This window comes from Penaeus vannamei, chromosome 5, assembly GCF_042767895.1.
Source record: "Penaeus vannamei isolate JL-2024 chromosome 5, ASM4276789v1, whole genome shotgun sequence".
NCBI classification, from domain to species: domain Eukaryota; kingdom Metazoa; phylum Arthropoda; class Malacostraca; order Decapoda; family Penaeidae; genus Penaeus; species Penaeus vannamei.
Window position 1 is genome coordinate 25,755,027 of NC_091553.1, and position 11,049 is coordinate 25,766,075.

The following is an 11,049-nucleotide window of genomic DNA, read 5'->3' on the forward strand; positions in this document are numbered from 1 at the left end:
TCTTCGTATTCCTTTATGTAGCAGATTTTGAAACTTAAGTGGTATAGGGTAATATAGAATGATATATGCGTATCATTTTATAGAATAGTCTGAATTCTTGAAGGTCCATTTAACCGGCAGCCGGACTAGCATTTCTAAGTAGGAAGTGACTACTGGTACGGCAGAAAAAAACTCCAGTTGGTGTCCTGCGCATCTGTGATGAAACAGTCCAGATAGCAGAGTCTTGACAGAGGATATGACACGACTCAATTAGGTTCTGTTCGGGTTGGTTTGGTTCGGTTCATACTAATTACGCAGAATCAACATTTATACATGCATTTGTACAAATGTGCTGTATGCCTAATAGTGAGAAATTGAATACGGCTGCCACACGTGTAACCTCGGCTTTCTAAGTAATATTTGTCAGACATTCACATCAACAAGGTACAAGGAAAGTGCTGGATCAGTTTGCTTTGGGAAACAGCATGATGGAAAAGGCCAAGAATACATGGAATTGGTAGATCGACTGGTTATTTTACAGTTTATGACAATCGGGACTTCCTAGACAATGTTTATATCAAATTTACTCTTGTGTGAATGAATGAATCTGATGACGGCATGCAGTATATCAAGGAAATTATGGGGTAAAACAAGCTGAAATAAGAAGAACTGATAACAGAAATGCGTAAAACCAGCACATCTTTGAAAGTCTACGAACCAACACTCCAACTTTCAATCTACGTTGTGATGACTAGGCGTGCCCTTAGGGCACTGCCCAATGGGAGGGATGATGGGGGGCTTTGCCGCTCAACACCCCCCAGGAAACATTTTCTTCACCCCGGTATGTACGGCAAGATTGTTTCTAATCACTTTTTCCGGCTATTTAGGGCATTTTACGGGCTCGCAATGTAAACATGAAGAACTTAGGAAAAGATGGATCGACCTTCTTTCTTCTCTGTCATGTACCTCCTATATTTTCAATTTGCGCACCTTAGATGAAAAATATCCTAATTTGTGTCAAGATAATCGTTCCATACATGTTTTTTTTTCTCTTTTTTTTTTTTTTTCTTTTTTTAACTGTAACCCTAATTGTTATCCTCTGTAAATTTACTGATCAACTTCCTGTAATTCAAAGATTCTTATCTATGACATTTTTGTCACCAAATGCAAGTATTGTTATGATTAAATATTATGGAAAATAAACTAAAAAATGAAGATGTCGAATAATTGCAAAAGTCTCTGTGCCTTGGCCTTCGGAAAAGGTCAGCAAATATCCATAACACATACTCCAAGAGATTGAGCTTGAGTGGTTACTTAACCCTGGGACAGGGCCTGATTTATTTATGATGTATTAATTACTCAACAGTCTAGATTTTCTGGCTAGGCCAAAGCTGTGTACAGCTGGCCCACCTGCTGCGAGTCATGTTGCGTATACATGTCACGATATGTCATGGCACCTATAGCTATACCCATTGCTGAAGGGTTAAGAGTTCATAAATTGGTAGTAAGGTATAAAGGATTTCTGTAATTCATACAGAACAAAATCTCAATCAAGTCTTTGACTTGCGGGTAATGATGTACGCCGAAGCAATTTGACCAAGCCCAGTTTTACTGTCTTTCTGTACTTAAGTCCCACCCCTTATACACCTAGTAAATCCCTACACATTTGACCTAGTAAATCCCCAACCTAAAAAGTATGGCATTTGCAAAGAAAATCATGGGTGTGTTCAACCAAATTCTAGTACCCCCTAGGCCAGCCTAATTACCTGGCTTAGCTCAGATTAGGCTAAGGTGTGCATCCTGAAAACAGTAGAATAGGAAAATAAAATCCAACAGATGATTGCTTGCCACATTAATGCCATTCCCACAAGACACTGTGAACCACGGCCTAATTCTCAGAATCTGTCCTATATTCCATGGGTGTGCATATACTGTATGCTATTGCTAGGTTTTGAATTATGGAAATTTGAAATGCACAAATCAGTGTGCAGATCTTCCTGTTGTATGCAAAATATTTCTCCCTTCCTCAGCTAAAGTATGAATCTTTAGATTAAAGATTTCCAGCTTTCAATTACAGGGCAGTTTATATCTCTTACCTATCTATATGTTAATATATGTATCTATATGCATACAAACAAAATTAAACTTGTAGATTATTCATGAGTGTTTTAATTCTAAGGGATTCCAAGATTTATTTAGACAAAGAACTTCCTAAAACAATTGTTAAAAAAAAAGAACAAGTGTCTCTTGGTGTGGCTAACAAACTGTCTGTTGACTTCTGTTTATTGTTCTTTTAGACAGATTGTTTCAATCTCGGATTTGTTTAAATTTTCTTCTTCATTTCAAAAATTTCAGGGAAGTCATCCAAAAGATGTGGTTATCACAGACGAACATCCCAAAACTCTCCTGTATCAGAAACATGCCGACTACATAGTAGGCTACAGTAAGAAGAAGGATGATTATGTAAGTATGATGCATATGGAGGATTAATGGTTTTCATTCAGAATCAGTGAGGACACTGTGTGGAGAGTGAAAAAAACAAAAGTGATAGTCATAAAGAATACATACAATGAAACACTTCTGTAATGAAAAATAATCTATCCAAGATAAAGGATGAAACATTTAATTTAATCAAAAACGTTTATTGCAGGAGTTTACGATGACAGAACACTTTCGCATGTCAGGGATGTACTGGGGCATCACAGCACTAGATCTCCTTAACCAGCTAGATCGGATGGACTCGACAGAAATCTTAGACTTTATTTGCAAATGCCAGGACAAGGGAAGCGGAGGGTTTTCTCCCAGCATTGGCCACGATGCTCATCTTCTTTACACACTTAGTGCTGTACAGGTGAGTGCAGACATCTTTATATAATAGTGTTTGTTTTTTGTTCAGTTTTTCATACGTTCTGTGAAATTTTGAAATACTTGCGTGCTTTTATTATAATATTGATAAAGGATTACATTTTGTTTACATGTATGGCATAACTTGTTCATTGGTACAGTTGGGAAGAGTTCCTGTACCACCTTTAATTAGTCATGTCTGTTCTCAGATGGTGCCACTTGTATATTACTGAATATGTATATAGTATGAATAGAGTACATAGCAGACATCATGTCATGTCAATCAGCAATCTGGTTGACATGACCATCACAGCATGAAAAAAATTGGCATAAGGGGCAGGTGAAATGAACATGCCATCAGGGGAAAATCTGGCTATGGGCTGGGGTGACATGAACTTCTTGGCATGAGCACTTTGGCTAAAGGACAGGGTGATGGAAAAGACTCCCTGAGTGCATAAACCTCTTGGAGGATGATTAGACTTGTGTAGCATTTGAAAAGGGCCTCCTGGAGTATCCATCAAAAAACAAGTGCAGAATATTATGAATAAAAAAAAAAAAAAATGTGACACAAATAATAAAATGTTACGTACTGTTATTATTCTTGCCCAGAGTTATGGGCTACATAGAGAGATGATATGGAGTCTGTGTAAAGAAAATAGTCTATTACCATCTAGATAAATCTAATCAATTAAATAATATAGATATTGGGGAAAGGTTAAAAAAAGCTAAAAAATGCTTATATCTAAAAAGACAAAATAACATTGCAAAGGGAGGCATAGAATGTTGCTGCAGCACACAAATGTTCGTGTACTCCCTGCTTACTCGTTTTGTACCTGTCACAGTGGCTGCTCACATATGTATATGCATTTTGGGCCATGTGATCCCTGTGAAGCAACATTATCCAAGGGGTTAATTTGGGCAAAGGCTAACCGCTAATCAAACAAACATCTTTTATATGGCTTTCCAGGAGGAGTGTGTAACAGTACATCCAGACTTACAAGCATGGGGTTAAAGAATTGATGAAAAGCAACACGAAGTTGGGAATATTTTGCATAAGGGGGGAAAAAAAGAATCACCCTCATACTTCATTTGGTTTACTGCCCCTTGAATCCATTAAGGTATAAAAAAAAGGAAAAAAAAGAAAAAAAGAAAAAGAAGAAAGGCTTTTTGATTTCAGATCCTAGTAATTTTGGAAGCTCTGGACAAAGTGGATGTGGAGGCCATCGTTAAGTATGTTGCAGGCCTCCAGAATGAAGATGGGTCGTTTTCAGGTGACCAGTGGGGGGAAGTGGACACCAGATTCTCCTTCTGTGCTGTTAATACATTGGCCCTACTTGTGAGTATTAATGCAGTGAGTTTTTTAATTGTTCATTAAAGCCATTTTAACATTATTGTATTATATATTGCATTGAGAAAGGCAGAATGTTGATTAAAACTTACAGATTTAGGTTTACAAGAAGTTTCACAGAAGACAAACTGTGTTCAGAATTTTCTTTTCTTGGGGATAGGTGGTCATTCTTGATACATAAGTAAATATATTACTCATATATATGATTGTGTACAAACATGAAACATTTCCAAAATATCATTAAAATGTATTTTTTTTTTGTGGTACAGAAAAGATTAGATGCAATAAACACAGAAAAAGCTGTGGAGTTTGTAATGAGGTGTCAAAATGTTGATGGAGGTTTTGGCACTCGACCCGGCTCAGAAAGTCATGCTGGTCAGATATACTGCTGTGTTGGACTCCTTTCTATCACAGGTGTGTGCAAATTTTAGCTTGAATCATTAAGATATGGATAACTGTTATATATTTCATATACACTCTCAAGTATACAGGATAGTTTCTTTTATTTATTTATTTTTTAGTCATTCCTATTATTCTTATTTCTCATAATATCAACATCTACTCTGGTACAAAAGGTCAGCTACACAGAGTTAATGGTGACCTCTTGGGATGGTGGCTGTGCGAGCGGCAGTTGCCCTCTGGAGGCCTTAATGGCAGGCCAGAGAAGCTCCCTGATGTGTGCTACTCCTGGTGGGTGTTGGCCTCCTTGACCATGCTGGGAAGACTTCACTGGATCAATGCTGACAAAATGAGGGTGTTTATTCTGGCCACACAGGTAAGCTGGATGATTTAATAATCTAGAGTGCATTGCCTTTGTCTTTATTTTAGTGAAGAATACAATTAATATTATTATTCTGATTTATGTTTATTTTTATTTTTTTATTTTTTTAAATTTTATTCTTTTTTGACAAACTTGCTCATATTATTTTATAGATGTGTCTTATTCAATTGATCACTTATAAGGATTCATACAAATATTCACACAAGGAAAATTAAATTGATTTATTTTCTTCTCTCAGGATGCTGAGACAGGAGGTTTCACTGATAGACCTGGGGATATGGTGGACCTGTACCACACCCTGTTTGGTCTAGCAGGACTGTCCTTGCTTGGAGAATCTTCACTGAAACCCATCAACCCTGTATTTTGTATGCCCCAATATGTACTAGATCGTATTTCAGTAACTGTGCAGATCATGTCAACGTGATGAAACGTTAGCTCCTTTCTTTGATTGGAAACTTTATGATGGTAAAACACTGACTGAATTTATCTTCTGCACCTTGTATAAATTATCATTTTCTGTACTATGTAAAGTATCCTGTGATTATACACTGTATTGATTACAAAAAGGTATATGTATATTGCATGTTCTGTACATTACTATAAGTTGTCAATGACCTTAACTGGAAAGATTTTTGGGGATTTCCTTGGTCAATTTTATACCTCCAACACATTTTGAGGCAGTTACAATGTGTTTTAATTAACTTATTTCCTTTACTGCTGTAGAACCTCTGCATTCCACAATTTACAGTGCATTATTTTCAGGCTTTTGTGAATAAGAGTAAATACTTGTATTTCTTTGTTTTATTACCATATTTGGAGAATTTTGCTTGGGAAATAGTACCATAGACATTATGACTACAAGTATTTCAGTTTATTCCACACATGGCTACTGCAAAAAGTGATAGCTTTTTTGTATTTTCTTGTGTTCAATGTCAAAATGTATCAATATCATTAACCATACAGTGACAAGTGCCAGAATTTTGTGTGACAATTATTCCAGTGACTACTGGCACCTGTCTAGCCTCTCCAGGCAGAGTGTTTGCTATATACAGCTGGCCTTTCCCACTTGCTCACCAAAGCGAGTCTACACGTATACACATTCCCGTCATGAAGGGTAGGTTTTCCATGACAGTTATAGCTGTGCCCATCACTAGGGTGTTAAAATACATATACCTTGAATAATCTGTTTTCATTGTACTATTTCAAATAATTACCATTTGATAGAATACAGTAATCATGTTTGTGGAACCTATATCAATACATGGCTTTAAATATCAAGTAATCAATAAATGAAGCCGATGCCAATAGGGGCACATGGCCATATCCACCTTTCAATTTCAGCCACAAGAATCTCTCACAACAAGCTACCAGGCAGGTTCTCAGCTCATCTCCAACTTCATGCAACAGTTCTGACCAATCTGACCAAGCCACTACTGGTTTAAAATATAACATTTTATAATGAGAATAATATATTTCCAAAGCACCACTGACCAAGTTCTTTGAATATAACTAAAATTTGTGAGAGGTGTGGGAATATGTTATAGTAGAAATAATTATACTCGTACAAAAAAAAAAAACTTTATTTACAAATTTACATAAATAACAATAGCAGTGGCCATATAACTAACATTGCATTCTTTTCTGGGAAAGAAAATTATTTGATTTGAATTTTTTTCTTTCCTTTTTTAAGATTCTTGAAATGCTGAATACATGTTTCGTCATATTACATTACTGAATAAAGTTTTGAATTTCTTTCTCATAAGCAACTTAATTTCATATGCAAAACTTGATTTATAAAACACCACAGACTAATCCTGTTCATTAACAAATACTTCTTATGAAGACGAAGTTGATTCTGTCTCTTCTGCATTTGCAGCTGTCCTCCGATTTCTCCAAGCTTTAATATATGTTTGTGGGTGGATGGGCAAAAGACCGGCAAGACCTAAATAGAAATGAAGTCATATTACTCCTGTTGAGATATATATTCAACATTACTTTAACTATGCTCTAATTTTCCTAACAGCAAAATACTGTAAATTTACCATTCTCCCAAACTAATTTTAAAATTAAAACATTCTTTTGCTTTTCGAAAAGTCTTACAAAGCTACACTGAACATTAAAAAAGTCTAGTAGATTTAGATAAGAAAAGCATACCTCAGGCATTATAGATTCCAGGACACAAATACAGTCACTAGGAAACAACACTGAACAATAAAGAAGTAAAAGTTATTAGTTAACTAAACTGAATACTAAGGAAGTAATTGATCCAAAGATGTAATGTTTTCTATATAAAATGCCCCAATGTACACTATCAATCCCTCTTTACTTACCAAAAAGGATGCTACAGGGGAGAGAGATGTGTGCCCCACTGCCAATCCAATAGGTGGTCCTGTCAAGGTTGATGGAACACAACTTTTCTCCATGGACATTCACTGATGGATCAAAAGTGCCCAGTTGCTCTATGACATGACCTTGTCGAGACTTTCTTTTCTGGAATAGTGAAAAGTCCTGCAATGAGTGCTCCCATAATTGTTCATAAAAGTCTTTAGCTACATGAAGTAAATAAATGAGATAATGATTATAATGGAAACCATTATTCATAACTACATATACTAATATGATGACAATAAAACACAAACATTAATAATCATAACATCACATGTGTGAAAATGAAAAAGAAAGTGGGATATGGGAAGAACTGAGAAACCAAATAGTTTTGGGTAAACCTATCCACACAGTCCAACAGAAAGAAATGCTGGCATTCCCTACAACCTTTATCATTGGCTTTATGTGGACAATCAAAGTTGTTTGAATTTTATTTATTGAAAAATTTCAGCCGCATCATCAAAGGTCTTTAGTACGTATAAAAAATATAGCAATAGGGTGAGACCTCCAGGTAAGGAAAGGTCTTACAGTGTAGCCGACCTCCAGGTAAGGAAAGGTCTTACAGTGTAGCCGACCTCCAGGTAAGGAAAGGTCTTACAGTGTAGCCGACCTCCAGGTAAGGAAAGGTCTTACAGTGTAGCCGACCTCCAGGTAAGGAAAGGTCTTACAGTGTAGCCGACCTCCAGGTAAGGAAAGGTCTTACAGTGTAGCCGACCCCCGCAACCTGCAGCATGGCATACTTCCCCCAGGTTGGGTTTAGGTCCACAGCCGGCCCTAGCACCTCACCATCAGCAGCTCCTCGAAGCCTAATGCCGAGACCTGATTGGTTGACATCGGACACCTCACGGCTTGCCTGTTGGACTGCAGGCTCCCCTTGCTCCTGGGTAGCTGACACAGCTTAACAGTACTTAAACTCCAGCGCCTGGGCTGAAATCATCACTCACTACGATCCTCCATACTGAGAAAGACACAGCAGCAAGCAACTCCAGGCCTACCAAGGTCTCTGCTGTCGGGGAGGCACACCAGCTTCCCCATTGATCTCCAGCAACACCTCCAGCACCCAGCCATACCAGTGGGCACTCACACTCACAACCCCATAAAGAGATAACAAACCAGTCAAATGGTGGATGCAAATCCATTGCCATAACAGCATTATGACAAAGTAATGTGGAAAAAAAGGGGAGACAGAGTAAAAATTTAGGACAATTATGTTACATATCAAAGGTTGTAGACTGCTGTAGGTCAGTATGGTAATGAAAAGGGTAAAGAGGGAATAGTAAACAGAATATGAAGGGTGTTCATGACTGACACAAAGCCATCCTTTTAGCACAGCTCTCACACTTTAGGATGTGGACAGAAGGGGATAAAGAGGAGAAAGAAAAAGAAAGGTGGAGAAGAAAAGACCACATACAATTAGTTGAGGTGAAGGCTGAGGTCCAAGGCAAGGATCATCTGCCACAATGGGCCTCAGTCCTTCTCTCCTAAGACCCCCTATGAAAATGACAGGAATGGGGTTGGGGGGGGGAGTCAAAAGTTATGGTTTAATATTCTTTACAAATGACTTTGTTATTTACTTTCTTTCCCATCATTAAATGTCATATCAGAAGACTCACTCTTGTAATTAAAAACCTACAAAAGGAAAATATACATTATCATTTCTTTGACCATATGATTAAAGTACTAAAGCACTTTCTTCACCACTCCAAAGCTCCTGATGCTCTTTTTATGTTTACATACTGATGCTTCCTTATGTTTGTATAAAAGGTAAGCCCAACTAAACAAAACCAAAAAGAAGTACTACCAGTTGAGTAAGCAAAGGCTAGAAACAAAAACCAAATGAAAAACAATAATTGCTTTATGCAATAACTTTTAAGGAAATGTAACACACTCCTTACCTCCATGACAACAATGTGATAGAAAGGTCTGTTGGTGCAGCCATGTTTGGCAAATCTAATAGCTTTTGTGGTTCTGAAGCCCACTCTTGCACCTCCAGATGCTGGAAACATCTCTGAATTCTCTGTAGGGAAGAAAAGAAAGAAAAAAAAAGATGTGGATATATTTCTGGCTAATTTCTCCAGTCATATCATATACAAGGTAATTATTGCTAATGATACTGCATCTCTCTGAGATAAGATTATTATTTATGTTAATTGGTTAGAATGTATGGGGTTACAGAGTCCATAGCTGAGTTAATGCTGTGCATATCACTTGATTTTGCCAAAGGTTCATATGCTTTTCCAGTACTGATAGGCTTTAAAATTTGGCTTCTGACCGACTGATTTTTCTGTTGTCGAGTGCAGCTTCTGTTAAGAAACTTAAACATAATCTGGGTAATTTTCCTATCAATGTCCACTAACCAACCATAGCAGAAATAATGAATGTGTTTTTACTAAAATACCTAAATCTGACTTTTATTTTCAGCACTATTCTACCTCTTATATCACATTTTCAAAATATGATATCAGTTTGTAAAAAGACCTATTTCTTTGTCAATTAACCTTATTTTTAACTGTCGTGCTTTTTAATTCATTTATTTGTAGATTCATGTTCCAGCACTGTTAAATCTCAGTGAATGATATCCATTAAACTTCATATCAATATATCTGCTTCAGTTAATTTTTTCAGCAGATATGCTGCGTTTGGAACTCCTCGTCCTGTTCATCTAGAATAGTTGGACAAGACATTTTGACTGTTCAGAACCTCTACTTTCTCGTCCTCGACAAGTTGTCCATATCCTCCATCTTGCCCTCCTATGAAGCTGGCAAGCTGGAGATGATGTTACAATAACATTTGTATGTAAACAATGACAGTTGCAGGTAACCACAAGATACTGATGGGTAATTTTATGGCCCTTTATTAATGCTATACAAGGATATTTTTGTGTTTGTCAGTTGTAGATAAGTTCAATATACATCAAAGGAGTTACAACACCTATGCAGCGCGTAAAATAAAGACACCGGTATGATAAAAGAGTGAATGTTTAGTATCGAGCCGGTTGCATTCTAGGCAGCGAGGCTCTTGGGGGTTCCGAACGCGGCCTCCTTGTCCTGACAAGTTGTCTGGATTAGCGAGACGAGGAGTTCCGAACGCAGCAACATTATCCTTTTACGTAAAAGAGTTAAGAGTCATCAGAACCGATTCACCCTTGCATTTTACTTCAAAGGAAGTTCGTATTTGAACAATTCATCTAGTCATACCACTACCCTCTCTCCATATACACACACAAAACATTAATAACACCGACTAACAGTTACAAAATACAAAATACAAAAAAAAAACACATTAATAACAAACACTAACAGTTGCAAAATACAAGACAACCCAGCACTCAGACGAAAAGATTTCCACGACTCTCGCGTTGTTTTGCCGACGATATAGGAGTGACTACGAGTACAATATATTTTTCTCTGACGTAATGAGGGGGCTACAAACGCAAATAAAAATGTCAACACAGCCCCCTCTATTATTATCATCATCGTTGTTATTTTTATAGTTTATGCTTTTATCAATATTCTTCTTCTTATTGTTATTATCATTATCATCATCATTATTACTATTATCATTACTATTATTATCGTTATTACTATTTTTACTATTATTATCATTATTGTCATTATTATCTTTTTTGTTGTCATTACTGTCATATTTATCATTATCAATACTATCATTAACATTATAATTTTTATCATCATTATCATTAATATTTCTATTA

At 36.7% G+C, this 11,049-nt stretch overlaps 2 protein-coding genes across 3 annotated transcripts in view; one reads left to right on the forward strand and one right to left on the reverse strand.

The window, feature by feature from the left end:
• Positions 1–5,743, forward strand: part of RabGGTb (geranylgeranyl transferase type-2 subunit beta) — a 6,000-nt gene extending 257 nt beyond the window's left edge. The window contains exons 1-7 of one of the 2 annotated variants that reach the window (XM_027368889.2): positions 1–820; positions 2,335–2,442; positions 2,630–2,830; positions 4,001–4,159; positions 4,441–4,585; positions 4,747–4,946; positions 5,191–5,743. The exon at positions 1–820 is cut by the window's left edge and continues 249 nt beyond it. In XM_027368889.2, the coding sequence (XP_027224690.1) occupies positions 758–820; positions 2,335–2,442; positions 2,630–2,830; positions 4,001–4,159; positions 4,441–4,585; positions 4,747–4,946; positions 5,191–5,376 (1,062 nt within the window). In that variant the 5' untranslated portion in view covers positions 1–757 and the 3' untranslated portion in view covers positions 5,377–5,743. The remainder of the gene's footprint in view (positions 821–2,334; positions 2,443–2,629; positions 2,831–4,000; positions 4,160–4,440; positions 4,586–4,746; positions 4,947–5,190) is intronic. The other variant, XM_027368890.2, reaches the window with a different exon arrangement.
• Positions 5,744–6,517: 774 nt separating this feature from the next.
• mRpS16 (mitochondrial ribosomal protein S16) lies at positions 6,518–10,743 on the reverse strand. Its single transcript, XM_027368891.2, has 4 exons — positions 10,638–10,743; positions 9,233–9,354; positions 7,283–7,442; positions 6,518–6,894 (listed from the first exon to the last, which is right to left on the reverse strand). The coding sequence occupies exons 2-4, from the start codon at positions 9,341–9,343 to the stop codon at positions 6,788–6,790; spliced, it is 378 nt and encodes a 125-aa protein (XP_027224692.1). The 5' UTR covers positions 9,344–9,354; positions 10,638–10,743; the 3' UTR covers positions 6,518–6,787.
• Positions 10,744–11,049: the final 306 nt, after the last annotated feature.